We start from the raw sequence: 21549 nt of genomic DNA on the forward strand, positions 1-21549 counted from the left end.
AAACTAGCTAATGCCCACAAACCCCATGTAACCATGGGCAAAAGCACCACTGTTATGACCTTGATAGTTGTTACTTTCTTATAGAACATCGAGGGAAGAATCGCTATATTATCTGATTTCACCTCTCCCTTTATTTATCCTACATGATTCCTGTTTCAAAGTGAATAGTATGCATATATGAAAAGGAGAGAAAACTACTTAGGACAATCAGCTTTTTAGGAAGCTGAGTGTGCATATTGAGAAACCAGTCAGAAGAGACGGGCTACGCTCCAGCTTTGAATCACAATGCATTCTGTGCGCAGAAAAGATGGTCACAGAACTGCTTTATATGAACCTGATAATGTAGTCATTACATAGGTTTCTGAGAAAACTAAGTTTGCCTATTTGTTAAAAATTGTCCCAGGAAATGATGTCATGTCACATACACACCAGAGGGTTGCTGTTCAAATCAGTCTGCTCAACATGGCTCAATTCAGTCACATTGGCAATAGTTATTAACCATTACAAACATAATTGTAATCCATTTCCATCATTTTGATGTCAGTTTCTTTAGTGTTCAATTATTCTTATAATTAGTATCTTCCTGAGACAACAGTAACCTCATTCTACCTCTATGGATTGCTTAGTGCCTCAAGGACAATTGAAGTCCTTACATATACTCCTTCATTTAATATTCCCATCCAAAAACCATGGGCAATATTATCAGTCTCATCCTTCAGGAGAGTTACCGGTTTGCGTATGCTCTCTTAGGAAATTATAGGTGCAGACTTTAAATAATTTTGTGAGTGGTCCAGTGTCCATCCATTCAAGCACTTGCAAAAATAAGATTCCTTATGAGAAGTTTGATCCCGTTTCTTAAGTTTGAAATTACAGCTGAAAGAGAGGTTATGGCTCTGGCTTTCTTCTTGGAACATGTAGGGGGTGACATTATCAACAGTGGCGAAACTGATACAAAGTGTAAAGAAAGGTTTGCTGTGTTGAAATGAGGGAAACCTGACATGATGGCGTAATTCTGCAAAACCTGTCTCCTTGAGCTCTTTTTATGCTATTTAATGTTCTCCTCACTGCTGTGAGAACCACGTAACATGACCTATATTGTGAGACTATGTTAGCCAAAGTGGGCAGATCCTACAGAATTTATCTCCCTGTAAAAGAGAAAACTTGGAACTTTAAGAGCAGACTTTGTATGTATACTTGTCCAGTTTCTGTTACTTCAAGCTATTTGTCCTTTGTTTTTCTTTCCTTGACAATTTCATAAGTGTATATTATGAGTTTCAGTCATTTTCAACCACATTTTCAGCCATTTCATCCCCATTACTCTCTCATCCCCCTTCTCTATCCAATTCAAGCCTTCTTCTTCTTGACCTTTTTCTGTATATGGAAGTTTAATTGCTCTTGCTTATGTAAACATGGGTGTGGAGCTCTGGATCTTGGAAATATACCAGAGGTTATACCATTGAAGAAAATGGCCACCATCTTCTAGAAATGATTAATTGTCAATAGTCTTTTAGGAAGTAGGTGAGCTTTGTTGGCATGTTCTGGATCCAAGATGAAACAGTGTTTGGCCTAGTCTTGTTGAAGTCTTGTAGCTGTAGATGCAGGGGCTTCGTGAGTGCAATGGCCGAAGACTGCTTCACTGCACTTCTTCCCATCCTCCAGCTATTTATCTTCTTTCTCTTCCTTTGAAATTTTCTCTGGCCATTGGAATGGGTGATACAGATATCACACTTAAGACCTTGTGCCCCACACTCATTTATTCTTTGTGCTTTGACCAGTGAAGCGACTCTGAATTAACTCCTGTCCATGGTACTCAGCAGCTTCTCTGATGAAGACTGTGAGCATCAGTAATCTATGATTATAAACATAACTTCAAGAAGATAGACATAACTTCATGACTTTCTACAAGTGTTTACAATATTGAAACTCTTAAAAACCCATTAGTTTTTGTTTTATTAACAGTATCAATGAAGAGATCAAACAACACCAACATGACAATAAACACATGTACATATTTAGATGTCTGGTAGATGTTGTTCAAAAGTGACCTTGGTGTTCAGATTTCCTTGTCTTGTGCATATTTAATTATCTTGTAATCAAATGATAATTGGATAATTACTGAAATAGTATGAATAGCTTCAGAAATGTAGTGTCTTGGTAAATTATTTATAGATTCAGTAGGTATACGATCATATTACTCTTTCTATAAATATCTCCAGCTAGAGAAAAAAGGAAACAAAGCATTGAGTTCCATTTCATATTTCTCTTCTTGAAGCTCTAAATGTAAATACTGAGGTCACTACAGAAACTTATGAAGCCTTTATTTGAAAAATACAACAAAATTTCCTTCTGAGAAGTAACTGGAGAAAAATATTATCTTCTGAGCTAAAAGATACACATTGTCCATCACATAAAATTGGCAGAAGGCATTCGCCTGAAAATGTTGGACTATTTTCAATGGCAAAGTAATTTTAGCTATTTTACAGAATATTGGTTAATGCTATATACTTTTATTCTACAGTAAGGGTTTATTTTTCTTCACAGGATTTGATAATTTTTGTTCTAGCTTACTTCTCAGCCTTCCTGTCAGATAATATGACTACAGCCCAGACTTCTTAAGAGAGGAACTTTTGGACCTCACCTGGGAAAATATCCTTTGAAGTAGAAATTAAACATAAAGAATGATTATGTCCTCATCTCTGGATGTTGCATCCAACTTGGTAGCATGGGGTTATGTCCTGCAGAGCACAAAGAAAATATGGTATAAACATAAATTCTAGCCTCTTGATGCAGAGATTTATTTAGCCCGGATTGTGCACGTCAAACCTTTTGATGCTAAGACAACTCTCCCTGTCTCCCCAAAATGATACTATTTAATTTGAGAATTTTTATTATTTATTTTCCATCTCCCCACTCTCCCAAGTGTTTCTTATGCTTTGTAAGGTACTGATAAAATATCGAGACTTAGATTTGTGATATTGTTCATGATATTTAGGAGTTTAGCTAATTGTCATTCTTATCATACTTATACATTCACTGAGTAAGTCAGAAGAGAGCCATCAGACGATATTTTTTCTTTAACTATTTTAAGCATGGTATCTAAACATATATGCCTAGATTAATTATCAATTCAAGCCTATGCAATGCTTTCTTATCACCAGCTCCCTTTGATTTTTATAATTTTCACAATTTCGTCTATGTCCCTGAATGCTGATGTTCAGTAATTTTTTTGGCTTGGGAACTTCATGAGAATATACTATGAAAAGTAGTTACTTTGATGACCTTTACACTGAATGAGTGCGTTTATTGCTATCACTGAATACTTAGATAATATTCTCTATTTAACAACTTAAAGAATCGTTTTCTATATGTATATGTGTCGGTATGTGCACTTGAGTGCAGGCGCTGGCAGAGGCCAGAGTTGTTGGATTCCCTATGGCTCTAGAGGAACAGGTAGCTGAGGTCTGCCTGATGTGGGTCCTGGGGCTCAAATACAAGTCCTCTAAGAGTGACCAGTGCTCCTAACTGCTGAGCCATCTCTCCAGCTTTTAGTCCCCACGTCCAGAAACATGCCAGCGTGACATTTTGATCATTGCAAATTGAGGTACATTAGATAAAGTAAGACTTCTGAAGTCTCTGTTGTTGAATGTCAAGTGAGCTTCTGTGTTGATCTGTGCAGTGCTGTTGTCCTCAAGTTTGTGGCCAAATGCGATTTCCTTTGACCGAATCACTGCATGAAAAAAACTGCATGGCTGAAGTGTTACTTTTTCTTTCCTCTCTGAAGCAGAAAAAAGATTATTCCAGCCCAAAGGATTTTCTTGAAACCCTTTCAAGCCACAGCCGCGAGGATGAGTTTGCTTCCCAACCTGAATTTCCCTTGGTTCAGAAACACTGCATTCTGTTAGGCCACCAGGCTAGCACAGCAATGTTTAGATATTATTTTCAATCAAAAACTGCGTTCCTTTACCGTAGGATCAGTGTCAAGCTGTGGCTTAGGTTAAAAACAGCAACAATGCTCGTGGTGATTGAAAGATTGTAAGTATTTTGCTGCATTGCTGCATTGCAGGCGTGAGCACGATCCTTGAGCATTTTAGAGTTTCACAAAGCTACAATTAATGAATCGAGTCAATCCTGCTGAAACACCAGCCTGACTTACTGTCTGCGCGTTTAATAAATCTGTTGAATTCCCTTGATCTGGGTTGTTTCCTATCCTCCTCTTGCTCTGTAGCCCAACTTTCACGAACTCATAAAACTTTGATTAATGGAAGAATGAATTAAATTTGAGATACCTGAGGTTTTTTTCCTCTCCCAGGCTTCTCTGACCTCCAGGTCATTTTCTAATGTGCATCAACCATTTTCTCTAAAATAATAATAATAAATAAACAAGAAAAGAACTGTAACTTTGAAGCATGACTATCCTTGTTTTTAACCAATCGTATACAGCTATAAATACATGCACAAAACTATATTTAAACAGTGTTATGGTTACTTTTTAGGAAGTAGCCATGCTTTCTCAAACCTCCCCTTTTTCTTACGGCACTCACTGACCAAATGTATGTGTACAAGTTAGGCGGAAAAAAGAAAAGTGGGCAAAATGGAACCAAAACAAAATTATTCATGCTATCAATCATTCTCACCACGCTTTCTCCTGTAACATTAAAGTAGCACATTATGGACGTTTTGCATTGGCAAGCCTACTGATTGCTTCTCGAAGCCTCTTTCTCCATTGTTGACACCAATTTTCACAATTTACTTTAGATTCTTTTACCCAGATTTAACTGTGACGAGAAATTCTATATTTGGGTTCCTCCTATTATACATAGCACTTGACTATTTCCCCCCTCTCATAAAAGTTCGATTGTCTTGAGTCTCTGTTGTTTACTCCTCTTCAGATGTCTTTGTGCTCTTAAGTAAATACAGGAAAGAAGCACAAGAGCTGATATGCACCCATGCTCCTTTCTCTCTTGGGTGTAAGGCTTAAATGTCCCCACCTGTGTGGAAAGCTGCTCTCAGCAGGGAGCCTGGGCATGGATTCACCTGCTGCTGCTAGAGTAAGCTGCCATGCTGCTCATGGTCCTAGATGACCAAGACTGTCCTGGAGACATGTCCTTGGCATAAAGTAGCATGTCATTTCTGTAGAACACTCCTTGGTGGAGAAAGGGTGAATAACAATTGGGGTCTGGGAATGAGACCTGGTGCAGGTATGTTTCTTTAACCCTTCTTTTGTATTCCAGAATAGACTAAAAGTTGGGGGTGACCACTGTTTCTTCCTTTGGCTGCAGTTAATTGATCCAAGAATGTCCCCTTTTATGCAATAACCAAGATGTCTTTGAGGTAGTAGGTGACTTTGATCCTCATATAGTGCCTCTGGACAAAGAAATGAGGATATTTACCATTGTTCACAAGAACTCGGCTTACTGTCTCCTCCAAAGAAATGCAAAACAGAAAAGTGCAGAGAGATCATTGGTTAAAAGTGTAAGATAGACAGATGCAATTGATCCTCTAACTTTTTTAATTGCCTATTGATAAAAAAATGAATATTTTGCTGCTAGTTTGTCTGAATGTGATAGAAGGGGGATTTTTCCATCTGAACACGTTAGAAGATACATAGCTAGTCTAGGAATTACAATGCCTTTGATTAATAGTGAACTAGGCATGGGTTGTGTGCAATTTTGACATATAAGGCTTTATCTTTTACCATGCACGAGAGTCTAAAAGTGGAAGTTGTGGGTAGAACTCATGCTTTCTCTGTTCTCTTTGTAGTTTAACAGTGAGCCTGAAAGATTGCTCTCGAAGATTCGACACCTAAAGAATGTATTTTTTTATATTGTTCAAAGCCGACCTCTGCTTCTTGCAAAGTTTATCTGTACTTTTTCATCTATTTAGAAACATACAGTTTTGGTTAAGAGACTGAAGACAATCTCTCTTTGTCTTTTTTTTTTCCCTGAGCTAAGGAGGTTGAGATAAAAAAGAATGACTGCTTTAAAAGTCACACATGGCTGTAATTTAAGATTTTTTTCCCCTCTCATTGTCCGTAACAGTTGAAAGAAACCTTCAATGAAAGTTTATTAACTAGGCCAATGCCTGAGGCAATAAAGGCTCATTTAGTACCAGCTTCTTGGCTGTTTTTCTTCTTCTATTTTTCAGTTAAACTCATAGCGTAAGATAATACTTCACAAAATTAAACCTTTGACCTTCTGTAGAGTTAAGTCTCCTTTGATTAGATAAAGTAACAATTTATGGTCCGGCCGAGGTTGCAGATGAAATGAATAATGCAGGAGACTCGTGTGGCCTGAGAAGCTATTGCTTTTGAAAAGATGAATGCTGTTGAACGCGGGGGAAGTCCACTTAAGTGTGTTGTCTTTATTCACAGGGCACTTTCGCAATATTTCAAAAGGCTTTACTTCTAAGATAAAAGTATATTTGAATTTTTGAATTCTCATCAGAAAGATCTCTGGTAAAAATACTACAAGTAAAGCTTTTGAAACTCTTACAGGGTGGTTGCACACATGAGGCCCTATATTTCAGATAATACAAAGAAATAACCGAGTGGTCCCATTAAATGAATTCACAAGAAAAAGATCATTAATTTCACAAATGCACTTTAAGATGAAGCAGTGAATGAAAATTGGTAATAGTACTTTTCTGATCCTGTTAACATGGCTAAATTAAAATAGTGTTTAGCTGCTTTAAGTTAGGAACATAAATAAAATCTAATAATGGTAAGCAGAGTCTCCTATTTTAGCCAGCTCATAGAGTTTCAGCTACTTAGGATTAGGATGTAATAGCAACCTCTTTGAATAACAACACCATGACTGTCATTTTCCCAATTCACTTTATAGATTTGAAATGTCATAAGTGTCAAAGAGTGATCAGAAATGAAATGTTTAGGTAGCTGCTTATGGTTTAAAATGTATTAGTTTGAAAATAGTCTTGGGAAAGAATGAGAAAAATGCACATGCTCACGAGTCAGGGTTGCTCCTTGCCTATGTCTTCGGTTTGCTAGAGACAGAGGAACGTTCTCATCTCGCTGCTCCATGTTCCTTGCAAAGCTGCCGTAATTAGCTGGTTGTTTAAATTACTAATTGACATGCAGAAGTTGAATGCCTGAGAAAGTGTTTTAGTTTTAGTTTGGTTCTTTTTCAATTAGCTTAAATTATTTAAGGTGAATAAATCTACTGCAGTGATTTAGTTTCTTATAATAGAATCTCATGGCGCAAAACAAATTAGGTCAAGAGAAGCCATTGGATTAGGGTAACCCTGGATGCTGTTCTCAAAGTGAAAACATGTGAAGAAAGTTCGGTGTTTGCTGTCACTGTTATTTCAAAAACAAATAGAATGTACTAACAAACAACCAAAAATTCAAAATCCCCCGTCATATTTATTCTCCCATCAGAATTAAACATATTTTTATTGAAATAGTTTACAGAAAAAAAAAAGGAGATATGAATAATACAATACCCATGCCCTCCCTTTCTGGGTAAGCCTGGCAGAATATGGTAGTCAGACTTTAGAAGAGTACATTTTTATTCTTGAAAAGCAGCAATGTCATATTGTGATAGTGCTAAATTTGCCTATGACACATTCAAGGCATTAAGTAAGTTCACAGTGATTAAAAAGTTGTGCCAAGACAAAGTCTTCATGAGCCTGAGCCTGACATCTTGCTCATATTGTGGACCACATTCACTTTTCTTTAGAACATTCCCTTTCACTCAGTCGGGACGGAGTCTGTTCTTTCAAAGGTCCGCAAAGATCCAGTTGTAAGACAACTCTTGATCTGTACTTTTCTAGACACTCTCACTGTCCAGCTCCTCCTTACAAACAAGTGAAGAAATCTCCCGTCACATAGGCTGATTATGGCCCTCAGGAAACGCTGACATAGCTGCAAGATTTAAAGACTAAGAAGTAAAGGGTTGTACAGTACCATCTTGACTGCCGTCCCTTTGCTACTGCACGTTGTTACTCAGTGGTGGGAGATGCAAATGTTCCCAATTCACCATTACCCCAACTCAGTTCTTTTGAGAAAGACAAAAAACAAAGTCCACAAATATTTATATTATATGTCTCCATGAATGTATGCCCTTCATAGGTCTTTTCCACACAAATATTTAGGTTACCATATCAGAAATCTTTTATGTACCCCCCTTTTAAAGGGATTGTGATATCTTCAGAAAATTCCCTCCAAAGAAAACTTACATGTTAAAAATGAAACTGGATCTCTCCTCCTGCCCCCTCTCCTCCCCGCTTGCTTCTTCTTCCTTCTCACCAACTGTAATACAGCTGATCCACAAAGAACATACACACATTTTGAGAAAACTGAAGATGAAATAGGGACTTTTAAAAACTATCAAAGAATATTAAGACAAAGTAGAACATTTAAGAAGATTTTTAAAAGTTCAAATGCCAGTAGATTGTACTTTTGTAGAAAAAATATGTTTATGGTATGTTTTTACTTTATCATTAATTACAATACCTCATTCATCTCAGTAATAAATTATCTAGTTGCTTATTGGAAAACATCTTTTTAGAAGGTCGAACTCTGTCAGATATACTCATGTGAGTTAAAACCACCAGCCTAGGCTCAATTACTTAGTCATCTTGTGTGGTGGCTGGCAATAAATGTAAGAAGAAATGTTGGGCCTTAGAATGACACAAGGAAAGTTAATGCCATTTAAAAAGAGAGAAGCAGAATATAGTGTAGCATGCATCATTAAAACCAGAGTGAAATTTTGATTATTTCAGTTAGTGAGCATAATGAGAATTTATTCAGTATGAAAGTTATGCAAAACATTTTGCCGGCCTGTGCACTACGTATAGTTTTCTAGTAATGTGACAAATGTTACTTTTCACCAATACCACAGAGAACAAAGTTTTGTACACAAAGGGGAATTATGATTCTTTCTCCAGCAAATCTATTGCGAATTTTATGAAACTGTCATTGAAAATTTGATCAGATTTCTATGCCAGTTGTCACAACTGTTCATTTATCTGGCTGTCTAAACTTTGCTCCCCATGCAGTTTATAAACTATCAAGCAAAGAGATGCATCATATTTCAAATGCTGTAGCTTGCTTGATTTTCTTCTGTTCTTTTACCTATATCTTCAGTAGGTTCAAGTCTGAAATTTGACCTAGAACTGGGCTTGCACTGCCAGTGTTTAATGGTGTAATCTCATGGAAAAGATTACTCTTTTTGCCCCTACATCTCATTGTCAGTAAAACAAAGGTTCCTATTATCATTTTCTAGTACCTGAGTTTTATAAATTTAATCCCCAAGTGGTGGCTTAGAAATGATTTTCTAGAGGAAATAGCATTACAGATGAGAAAAAGGAATACACACCATGCTAAGTTTACCTTCCCACACAAGAACTAAATTTTACTGAACACCAAAGGAGAGTTATTTAACCCTTTTTGTTCGTTCTCATTTATCCTGTTTCTTTGAGTCAGTAATCAGAAGGTGAGCTTCTCAAAGGCCCCCATTAAAATGGCTCAGTGATTTATTCATGGCCAAACAGCATCCCCATGGTGGGTGTCTGACCCTCTGTTCCCACTGCTATTCTACTCCCTTCATACAGGGTAATGGGAATTTAAACTCTCCATAAAAATAATGTTAGTACTGTTATTTATTTGACTTATCAGTCATTAATTATATAATGATAATGTTTCTTTTAAAATATTGTTATAATAAAAATATTATCGCATCACTTTCTTGCTTCCATGTCCTTGTTCCAGACCTTACTAAGTCCCTTCTCCCCAATCCATCCCAGCTCCCATCTGTTTCCTGGCTGCTGAAATAATAACTGAAAAGTAACAATATCAATACACATGATAACTCAGAATGGAGATAATATGTTTCTTACCATATGTTTATTTAATTTTGTGAGGATTTTTTTTTGGTTGCTATTGTTAGTCCAAACATTTCTAAAATCTAATTCAATCAATTGAAAAACTGAAAACTGGTATAGAAAGTGTTTCCATTAGTGGCCTTGGGGATCAATTTTCCTTTTCTCCACAGAATACAAATGTGCTACAAAGGGCAAGAAAGTCAGTCTAATGGACGTTAAGAGACAAGTTCACGCTGAAAATCTTCGCTTTAACCAGATGCACAATTAAGTTTCTTATTCTAGTAGCTTATAATTTCTGCTATTTAGGCATTCAAGATGAGAACAGACAGGGTTCAATCACATTTTAAATTTATTTAGAAAGTAATAAGAAATAAAATAACTTGAGATTAGTGTCAGTTTTTGGATAGCTGGGATTTAAATAAGCATAAGAAAAAATGGAGTTTCAGGAAAAAAAAACAGTGGTGTTTTCAAGTTGTTGCACTGAGCCAAGAGTCCTTCTGTGGCTGGGAGTGACTTCAATTGAGTTGAAATTCAAACGCATATAGAGCTCACAATGCACCTTCAACATAGCTTTTCAGAGTCTATAGGAACTGTCAGGGGCAGAAAGATTGCCTCACAGTAATGAGTGTTGAATTGAACTATGCTTTTTGGTGTTTTGCTTTCTGAATTGAGTTGTTAGACAAGATTAATTGCACACAGTGAGAGTTTTAAATGAATGACTATGTAAAGCATTAAGTTCCTCTCTATGCCACTTGGGGAAAAAATAGCTGGAAGGTTTAAATGAATAAATGTATTTAATGCACAAAATGCCTAGACTAATTTTAAAATTCCTTTACTAACATCCTTATTGAAAATAGAAACCCACTTTATTCATCTGTCTTGGTTATATTGCTCTGGTTGAAGTAATTTAATATTCCTGCTTTCTGCTAATCTTCTAGTTCAACAGAAGTAAACAATAGCTTTCATAAATTAAAAATACACTCTTCTGAACATGCTTATAAGATTAAAAAAACAAGGCTGTAAACATTTATGACTGAAGCAAACTAGATTGTTCAAATCCTGCCATGATGCATCGTGTATATCAATATGGCACTGGTATCAGTTAGAATGCAAACAAGCCTTTAAATGATGTGCCCCTTCATTTCAGCTGGAGAAGCTGCTTCACACCATCTGCCTATCAGATGGTTAGGAACCAGGACTGCGTATTAATGCCACATGTTCGATTTTCCTCCTTCTTGTAATGGTTAGATTCATATTGCTAATAGCTGTGCATGAGCACTGTCGATGAAATTTCTGTGACGGTGGAGTGATGAGATATTTATAAGCCGCCTGTCTCCCTGAATAATCGGGGGAAAGAATGCCAGACATAAATAACCTATCAATTCCAGAATATTAATAACTACCCTTGACCATTATTTCTTGCATGTTTAAACTTGTTTCTTTTAGGTTTGAGTTGGCAGCGTAGACTAATAGTGAGCTGTATGGAATATTTGAATACTTACCATCTCTTCAGTTTAACGTGATTTTTCAACCATTAGGATTTGAGAGATGCATTTTATATGAAAGTTAATGCAAAAGTAGACAGCATATCAAACATTTGGAAGTCATCTTGATGTCTTTGAAACCAAAGATCAAAGATCGGACTTTTCAAGTTAATGAGCAAACAAACAGATCTGAGAAAAGATGTGACAGCAATCTGTCTTCTTTCTTGATATTTACAATCTACAGTTGTAATCGTCTACTTATAACTATGGGCACTAACTTATTGGAAATAAATATAATGAGATACTTACTCTTTTGAAAAAGAGTGGTCAGGATTATTTAATGGTATTTGAAAAAATTTAAATGCTCTTTAATGAAAGTTGAAAGCAGAAAATAATTGTTCTCTTTACAAAGTAAGACGTTGCCTTTAAAAGCCCACTTTCTTTCCAAAACTTTGACTCCTACTATTGTATTTGAAACAGCAAGGGCTTCGTATCAATACACCACACAGAGTATTGGTTCAATGATTTTATGAAAAACTTGATTCATGTGGATGTATGCCATCGTAGCCAAAAAAGTTACATTCCAAAACCTTTGACATTGGTTTTTAATGTTTAGGGAATGAAATCAAGGTGCTAATTATATCTTACTGTAAGAGGTCATTCATTCATTTATAAATCAAGGAGCTAATTATGTCTTACTGTAAGAGGTCATTGTTCATTCATTCATTTGCCCATCTTAAGTTATCTGTCTACCTTTTTTGATTATTTTTGTTTGGATAGTTTGTCTGTTCCCTCTCTTTTTATTCATAGATAAATTGAGCATATATTTCTGTGATGATTTTGTGAACGCTCCCTCATAGAAATCCTTGCAATGACATTCCACATGGTTAGTAACAATTCATTATAAAACAGAAACACTGTGTAAATCTTACTGTAAATTTCTCATTAAGCATCTATATACAATGTAAAATATTTTTTGTAATACATTAAAAGAATCTTCTGCAACTTCCATCCCCCCACCTTTCCTGTGAGCTACTGAATTGACTAGTTCTGAAAAGAAAATTAGTTGTTTTGATTGGGAAGATTTAAAAGCAGTGGCAATGTGAAAATTTTAGACACATTGGAGTAAGTCACGGAAGCAGGGGAAGCTAAAGTTGCCATGAGTCTGAGGCAGAACAGAAGTAGGAGCTGTGAAAAGAGTACTAAAGAAGGGGTCAAAGAACAAGGTAGATATTTAAGCTTACTGCTATTTCCACCAGAGAATAAGTCTTTGCCACATAAAAACATGTTATGGGTTGAATTCTTGGCATTCTGGCAATTATTTATTTCTTCCACTTTTCTTTTTCAAAGGAAGTTAATTATTGAACAACATACACGATACATCTGAGGCTACAAAGAAATTCACACTATGCTTTCACTAGAGACAATAAGGTTCAAGGGATTTGAGAATTTCCTCCCTCCCTCCCTCTCTCTCTCATTTCGAGACAGGGTTTTCACGGTAGCTTTGGAGCCTGTCCTGGAAATACCTCGTGTGACCAGGCTGACTTCAAACTCACAGAGATAAGCCTGCCTCTGCCTCCTGAGTGCTGGGATTAAAGGCGTGCACCACCACTATCTGTCTTTACATTCAGATTATAAAATAATTACATGATTTCTCCCTTCCCATTTCTCCCTCAAAATTCTCCCATATACCCCTCCTTGCTCTATTTAAATTCATAGCCTTATTTTTGATAAATTGTTATTATGTGCATATATTTATACATATATACATATTTTTTTGAAATATAGCCTCCTCAGTCTGTATAATGCTATTAGTATGTGTCTTTTTGGGACTGATTATTTGATGCTGAATAACCAACTAGTGTTCTCTTTCCTGAAAAAGACTATTAAAAAAAAGAATTGCAGGAATTTAGGACTAAGACATAGAAGTTTGCAATTGGGGCAGTAGTGGACATGAAGGAAATTGGTTGAAATTAAAATATTAAAAATCAAGTATAAGAAGGGTTAGTAGAACCAAAAGTCGAGAATTGTTGCATATACCAAAATTTCCTACCTGTATTAAAAAAGACTTAGGTAAAATTAGGATGCCAAATTGCACGTTATTCAGATTATAGCATGCATGCATTCATGTGCACGGTTGATTTTGAAACATGTACATTTTAGAGTTCTATTAGAATTATAAAACTTAGAAAAAGTTTCAAACAAATAGAGGATAATAACTTTACTAGATGTAGTTATGATAAGTGAATATTAAGATAAATATAAATGATCTAAATTAAAGGACTAAGTAAATAAAGTTTCCCACTGAAAATTAACACTTGGGTTTGACTTGCAGATGAATAAGGAATAAGAATTGTCCATACTGAGAATAATGTGCTATTCTTTATTTGTTTTCTTACTTGATTATTAGTATTTCCTCTTTGGACTCAGAATGGTTTTATAGCAGAAGAATCTCCTTTCAAAAAAATCAATTGGTTTTCCTAGGACAAGATCTTGAACAATGATATTTGTGTTATTTAAAATTTGCAGGCTAGTATATAATTGCATCTCTTTATATTTTGAATGCAATTACTAGATCCTCCTGTAGCATGAAGCCAAGTAATAGGGCTGAGAAGAGACATAAATTACTGACAAGTCAACACCAGGAAATAGAGGAAAGGACAAAGAAGATGTTCACGTTGGTGACAAGGAAAAAAAATCAAGGAAAACTTTTTTCTGGGAATCACAAAAAGGATTTAAAGGGAACAGGAAAGAAAATGCTCTGAAACATCTTTGAAGGAAATGAGTCATTGAGGAGAAAATTCAATCATAGGAAGATGAGAGAGTCTGTTCAAGTTGGGACTTAAAAGGCAGCAAATGCTTGTGCTAAACCCAGATGGATTCTTTGAATTTAGATCAATGCCTTTTAAGGAGTGGTTACGAGTTTTTCAAGCAAAGATCTGATCTGCAGATCTTATTGCATCCGGGTGAAGGTGGTTAACGCCTCTCTGCACTGATCTGATGAGCAGGTCGAGTCTTCTGTGCACTGATTCCATAGCAAAGGTTTCTACCAAGACTTCCAAGTAATTCCATGGGCAGCAGCTTTTTCCTGTGGTAACTACGAGTAATGATTAGCGGGGAGGAAAGGGAAAAAGAGGGGTGTTCATTCTCTCTACCAACTGGAAATGCAGAGAAATCACACAGATAAATCCAGAAGGCCAGAACAGTGTACTCAGGATCTCTCAGGCAGCTGTGTGAAAAGATGATACGTGCGAGGAAAGACACACTCTCCTTGCATAGACTGTTAACGTTCTAGAATTAGGAGACATTATTTATTTTCCCCATGGCATGTAACTTTTTTTTCAGATGGGTGACCCCAGGTTAGGATGGTAAAAAGAACTTTGTAAAAGTTGACATTTGAGAAGATAATATGTTTTCGGTTCAAAATCCTTTTCTTCCTATCTATAGAACTTTAGGTCAGTGGCTTTTGTTCCATGCATCATATCTGATCTGTTATTATCTGTATGTCTAAACATAGACATACAGTTAGTGACAAGAGTGTATAAGATAAAGCAGGGACAATGGTCATTCTGGGCTTAAATGCAACATTTTAGAACTTGTGTTATATTCCATAATATGTAAAGCAAACATGGTATTGATCAATAATGTTTTTACTATGGTGATCAGATTCATCTTGAGTCACTGAAATCAGTGCTTAAAGTCTTAATAAGTGGAATGAAATTATTTGCTGTAATTTTCTGTATTTTTTATTGATTAATTAATTAGTTTTCACCCAGTCTGATTATATTTCCCCCTCTGTCCATCGCCCCACTCCTCTCCACCCAGCCCCTCCCCTCCAACTCTCTCCCCCCGACATTCCCTTCCACTTCTCTGTTCTCTTCAAAAAAGGCAGGTCTCCAACATACTTCAGCCAGCCAGGCCATAACAAACTATGTTAAGACATAAAAATCTTGAATTCTGCAGCTACTTAGCTGCACATGGACAATGGCCTCTGCCACTGAATAAGTCACCACTTCACAAGGAAAAGACATGCACAGAAGGACACGTCCAGTGCAGTGTCGCATGTACCATAGCATAAATGTAAACATAGTCTTTATAGCCAGAAGCAAGCTGTCATCATCTCAGCCTAGGGAAGACAGGGGTTAAGACGTCAAAGTATGAGTAGAATTTCACTAGAAGAATGGCAGTCATGGAAGTGAGCCACCCTTGAAAGCAGACGGTTGATGCTGCAGGCCATGTGTGAGAAAAGGTGGCATGGATACATCAGAGCTTGAGGGTGCTGGGATGCCTCCAGTCAGGGAGCAGACTATGGCCATTGGAAGTAAGCCTTTCATTAATCTGCAGTGCTGACTTTCTCCCACCTGTAGAGGATGTTGAACAGGGAAAGAAAAGTTCAGACTGTGTCTCTTCAAAAGTTCATTTGCTCCACATTTCCACTCTTGTGAAATACGTGAGTTCTGTTTCTGCTAATACTTAAGCAGAGAGTTTGATTAGAATTTGTACGCCTGTGTCAGTGTTGCTTTGGGCTGGTTTGGAACAGAAATATCAGTATAACATAAATGAATCAGATATTCTACGTTTGTGTGTGTGTTATGGAAAGAGATGGCCTATTATACAAAAAAAATCTGAATTTGAATTACTTTTTTTTAAGGTTTGACTGCAGCAGCTGCCGCCGCTGCAGCTGCTACCAATGCAGCTATTGCTGAAGCAATGAAGGTGAAAAAAATCAAATTAGAAGCCATGAGCAACTATCATGCCAGTAACAACCAACATGGAGCAGATTCTGAAAATGGGGATATGAATTCAAGTGTCGGTAAGTTTTTATATTCACTCCCAGTATTCACATTCACCTTTTCATTGAGTTAATTTATACTTCAGAATAAAACTACTGGATACCCATTGATGAAATGAGTTTTTTAATATCAACAAAGGGGCATCCTTTTAACTCTTCATTTTTCCTCTCTGATACGGAAACTAAGAAGCTGCAAGTTATGATTTTTAATATAGGATCAGTTCTACAACTAAATTATAGGCTACAAATAAATGAATTGATATATTTCATAATGCAAATGAGTTTTAAGAATAAAAATTATAATCTTTGGTGTAGGTAATTAGATAGAAATATGTGTGTATTCAATTCTACATGACATCTAAAAATCATTTTAATGCATTTATTATAAAGGAAGAAATTCATTACCATCAACAGAAGAGTTTATGCATTAACTTTCTCTCATTCACACAAGATGCTTTTCAGGTTTCTTGCATGAAACCATGAAAAATAAAGATACCATATTTGCATTGCTATATTCATCCATATAATATTTTGCAGATTGGGCATTTTAAGAGATTATAAACAACAGATGATAAGAAAAATAACAATTTCAAAATATAATGTACTAAGAGTTACTTAAATCTTTTACTTTTTGTCATATAATATAATTGATCCTGGACAATGTATGCATTATGAAAAACTAAACAGTTGCCTAATATTCTCAGTTCCGGATCCTGTTCACTGCAGGCAATGAAGACCGCACAAAGCTAAAGTGTGTATGAGGGGTTTGGAAACTGAAGTCTTTACTTTGTTGCCGGAAATGTGTATTATTTTTGATCATTCCTTCAACTATTGCAAAGACATCCCCCATTTGAAAAGAGCAATATTCACTTCCCCTGATCTCCTGGCTTTCTTTCTCTTAACTCAAAATAAAACCAAATCCAACCATTTTAGCTGTGCAGACTAAGCACGTGACTTGTGAATCTGGCTTTAAAAGTGGATTGAGTCTTTTAATCAATGAAATATTTGTCATCAGGGTGTTAATGTGGCAAAACATTTCATACTGTTCATATACACTAATGTTTTCCTTGAAAGTACAGAATGGATGCTCGAAATACAATTTAACTAAGGCAAATTGCTTGTTATCCTTTCCAAGAAAGCTCGAAGTGAACATAGAAGTTCATCACAATTCAATCAATTTCTCTTTTTCATGCAGCATATTAATGTTGTTTCTTAAGCTAATCAATAGCTCTCTGCTTTCCACCGATTAGTTTGTACTTAAAGGGTTTTGATGAAATATTACGAATTGTAATAATTATTATTTCATTGCAGTTCCTCATAAGAATGGTAGTAAGTGATTTGAAACATATATAACAAACACAAAACAGCACTTCATCCCTGAAGGTAAAGGACCACTTCTGACATTCAAATGGGAAGGCTAGATCTCTCATCAGGACCTGATAAGGAGAACTGAATTGAGAGTGGGTGTGGGTGGCTCTTCTCAGAGCAATGGACACAAGGAGGACCACCTGAAGAGATGATGCTACAGCAAACCAGTTCAGGCACATGCCAACACTTACACTGCTTGGAAGCCTAGGGACAAAACCAAGAAAGCAGAAAATCACTTAGCTCATGATTGGTAGATGGCATTTTAGACTTTATATCACATATTGAATATTGTAGCAATATTGAAGCAAAACGATAGAATTGTAATGCTCTCCTTTTTAGAACTAAGTGTAGAAGGGCTTAAAATAAAATCCTTTGTTTTGCCTACTGAAATAGGTCAACTTGAAGCACGTATAGAAATAAGTTATCGGTGATTACTTGGCGGAGAGATACCAAGATCTTGAAAGGTGGTAGTCCCACGAAAGGCTAATCCATTGAACTCCAGACAGGCTGGCCTCTATAATGTCCCAAATGAGGGAAACTTTTGACTGCAAACACTGTACAGTACTGGACTGTGTTCTTGTCCTCTACCATTAAAAAACCTACTTACAAATTATGGTTACTGTTCCAAATGATGCCTTGATTATGTTTAAATTTTCAGAATAAACTTACAATGCAGGCCATTCCTGGTAAAAGATGCTTGAAGCAGGGATTAAGAGGGACAATAACCTTTTAAGGAAATCTTTTCAAAACCAACCATCTCTTAATTTCTCTGAGCAGCTGAGCAGCAGTTTTTCAGAAACCAACAGGCAGAAGTCAAGAAGCAAGTGGCTCACAATTAAAGCATTAACGTGCATTTCATATTTTTAGTATGCAATAATGTTTATGTAGTGACCAAATTACAACTCCCTTTAATTATTTAGGTACTTAGGCTATTAACATGTCTTAAAATATAAACAATTTAAATATCCAATTATATTTTAGTTGTGAAAATAACATTTTCTATTAGTTGATAGCTTGCTATAGTGTTATAGTGTGAGCCATCTTACATCCATTTGAACCAAGAGAAACACTTGCTTGTGTCTTCTTAGAAGTCTGTAATACTAAGACATGTTTGCATCATTGGAATGATAGACTCAAAGGGACACACATCATTCATATTTTGGGTCTCTCCAGCTCATTTGGGGAGCTCTTCTGGTGCCATTTTCATTCCATTCTTAACATGCTGCAATTGTCTTTGAGTCTTTCATAAAAACCTCGAATCTTGGACATTCATTTGGAAAGTATAAAAAGTGAGTATTATGTAGGAGGAGAGTGGCTGTAAAGGAGAAAGGAGCCCTGTGAAGGTCAGAGCAAACTGTGCATAGATCAAAGTAGTTGCTGAACTGAGCATTTTTTGTGGCTCCAGGCTTCTCTGAAGACAATTCCTGCTTCTTTTAAGTGCTCAATAACAATTTGATTATGACTTTGAAAAGTTACATAGACTTTCTGAGCCTAACCGTTCAAGGCAACTGGGGAATGACACAGCATGTTAATTGAACTACGTGTGCCTGGTGTTTAGTACGTCATTCATTATTTGTGCTTCTCACATTGTTTACGTGAAGTTTGGTGTTACTTTTGCTAATACAGTTTCCCAAAGTTGCCTTCCTAAAAGTCACCTTCTTCCCATTTTTACTGCCATCAGCAGGAGCTTTCCCCTTTGCATTCATCCAGTCTTGGGTACATGTTACTTCGGCAGCTATAGAGCTAAGAGAAAACTTGGAAACATCTTACATTGTATTCCGTTAAACTTATAAGTGCAGTTCATTGTAAAAATATTGAAGTGATCTATTATACACCCAGTATGCAAGGACCACAGAAGTGTTAATGGGAAAGACTGGCCTACAGCAGCAGGAGGGCATGTGTTGTGCTCCGGCAGTATCAGTCATTGTGAAGTGGCTAGGAAGAGGAATTGAAGAGTTTATATCTAGAAGGCATCCTATGACCCTCAGAATCAAGCTCAATGCTTTTGTGAATCTGCCTACAAGTTAGCTCTTTGTAGGAATAACACCTTTCGCAGATGTTCTGCTTGCTCTTGATGTATTGTTACTATATTTAGACTTGCCCCTGCCCAGTGACAATTCTAGTTTTATATGACTTCTGTTCTCTAGCCTCACAAGGTTAGCCATACACTTTAGGCTTTCCTACACAGGTGCATGTTTTCAATTCCCTAGTTATCAACAAATCCCTGGGGCTCAAGGAAATAGATTTTGTTTCTACTTGATTTGACTGGATTTGGCTTGATGAGGTGGACAGATATTCTTGTGAAGGATGGGTTTCACTGATCCATAATGAGTTTTAAAAATTAGCTAGGAAAAAAAAAACACAGCTTACAAATGCTTGTTGTTGACAAATACTCACTTTGCATTCCAATTTCAGATGATAACCTTGAGTCTACCTCTTTGCAAGAGGTTGATGACTGTAGGAACGGTTGAGGAGCTTAGGATAGATCTGAGTGGGGCATCAGCTTGTTGAGTAAAATATATAGCCACATCACCGTTCTCTCTCATCCACAATCAATTGGATTCTTTTAGCTTAATATTTACTTGCTAAGATGAGATGCTAGTCTGCATGGTGATAAACAGTCTGCTCCTGGCATCTGAAGGTGACCTGTCAGTTCATATGGACAAATCTCCTGCTTACTGAAATGTACAAAATAAATCATTAAAGCAGGCAGGTGCTCATTCCCAGATTTAAATCACCATAGATTTATGATTTGAATTAATGCTTCATTTGGCCATAGAAATAGATACTGAGACAAATGATATGCACTGGTTGGGGTTTCCATACTGTAGCTATCCTGATATTGATTACTGAGATGTCTTAGCAATCTCTTGTTTATATCAAGTACTATCTTGTGACAGGTGGCTGATATGAGCTACATTCCAGATAAGAAGGAAAAATGTCCTGGATTCTTTTTAGTGGCAACACTTTGTACAGAATATAGTACAGATAAATGGCTATTTTTTCCTCCTTAACAACTGATCTGCATAACCAGCTTAAAAACGCTGCTTTCAAATTGGAACGGGGATATTGGAAAAGGAAAATTTAAAACCAGTGAACTCAAGGTCAATTTGACAGAATCCATAACTGTTTCTTTTTTTTAAATCTGTTTATCTTTTCTTTTGGCATTACAGTCATCTTTGGGGATACTAAATTAATCACAATTTGTTTAATCTAAATAAAGGATCCTTAATTCTACTTCTAGTTTTGAAATGCTATCTAAATATTGACATAAAAAGCATCTCAGACTATCTATGTTATCTAAATAAATACTTGCTAAACCTAGTGTCTTACTTGCTTTATTAAAGAGAGCCAGGAAATACGCCTTTAAAAATAAATGCATTAAATATTATTCCCAAGGACAAAGTTTTGTGAACCATAATTTACCCAGAGTCAAGAAAAGAATACATTCCTCCCTCAGCATTTTATTTAAGGAAAACACTATGTACACAGTTTAGAAAATACTCAGAGGATTTGAGAGGGACCTTTGCCACTGGCTAATATCTGACTCATAGAACTGGTAAACAGCTATCAACAATAGTAGATTGCTGGCTTCGTAGGAAATGAGTTCATATCTATTCAAAATGTGATCTCAAAACAGATGTCCCAAGAAAATCTCATTGTTTAAACTATAGTCATAACCCCCTAACTGCTGTTATTACTTCAAGGAAATGAAGTCATCTCACGACTTCAGTATTTTGTCTTTCTGAACTCTGTAACATATAGACAAGTCTGTGTTAGTTCAGCAAATGGCAAGGCTGAGCAAATGTGTGTAGGAAATAGACGATTCTTTTAAAGTTCTTCTCAAACTAGAAATAGTTAACAGGATGCAGGAGTTTCAAGCAAAAGTAAGGACCTCATTTGGGTTGAGAACGTGTTCTTCAATCTTTCTCCCCCTGTTTACTTTCCTTGTACTCCAACAAACAAAATGCATTTATTAAAAGGACAAAAAGGACAAGCACAGAGGAGGACAAAATAGCTTCCTTAGTTGATACTAGGGAACACCCCCTTACCTTGAAACGAGGA

At 36.3% G+C, this 21549-nt stretch overlaps 1 protein-coding gene across 1 annotated transcript in view; it reads left to right on the top strand.

The window, feature by feature from the left end:
* Positions 1 to 21549, top strand: part of Dach1 (dachshund family transcription factor 1) — a 364433-nt gene that overhangs the window by 175109 nt on the left and 167775 nt on the right. Inside the window, exon 3 of the mRNA XM_038310234.1 lies at positions 15976 to 16137. Within this exon, the coding sequence (XP_038166162.1) occupies positions 15976 to 16137 (162 nt within the window). The remainder of the gene's footprint in view (positions 1 to 15975; positions 16138 to 21549) is intronic.

This window comes from Arvicola amphibius, chromosome 13 (assembly GCF_903992535.2).
Source record: "Arvicola amphibius chromosome 13, mArvAmp1.2, whole genome shotgun sequence".
In the NCBI taxonomy this organism is placed as follows: domain Eukaryota; kingdom Metazoa; phylum Chordata; class Mammalia; order Rodentia; family Cricetidae; genus Arvicola; species Arvicola amphibius.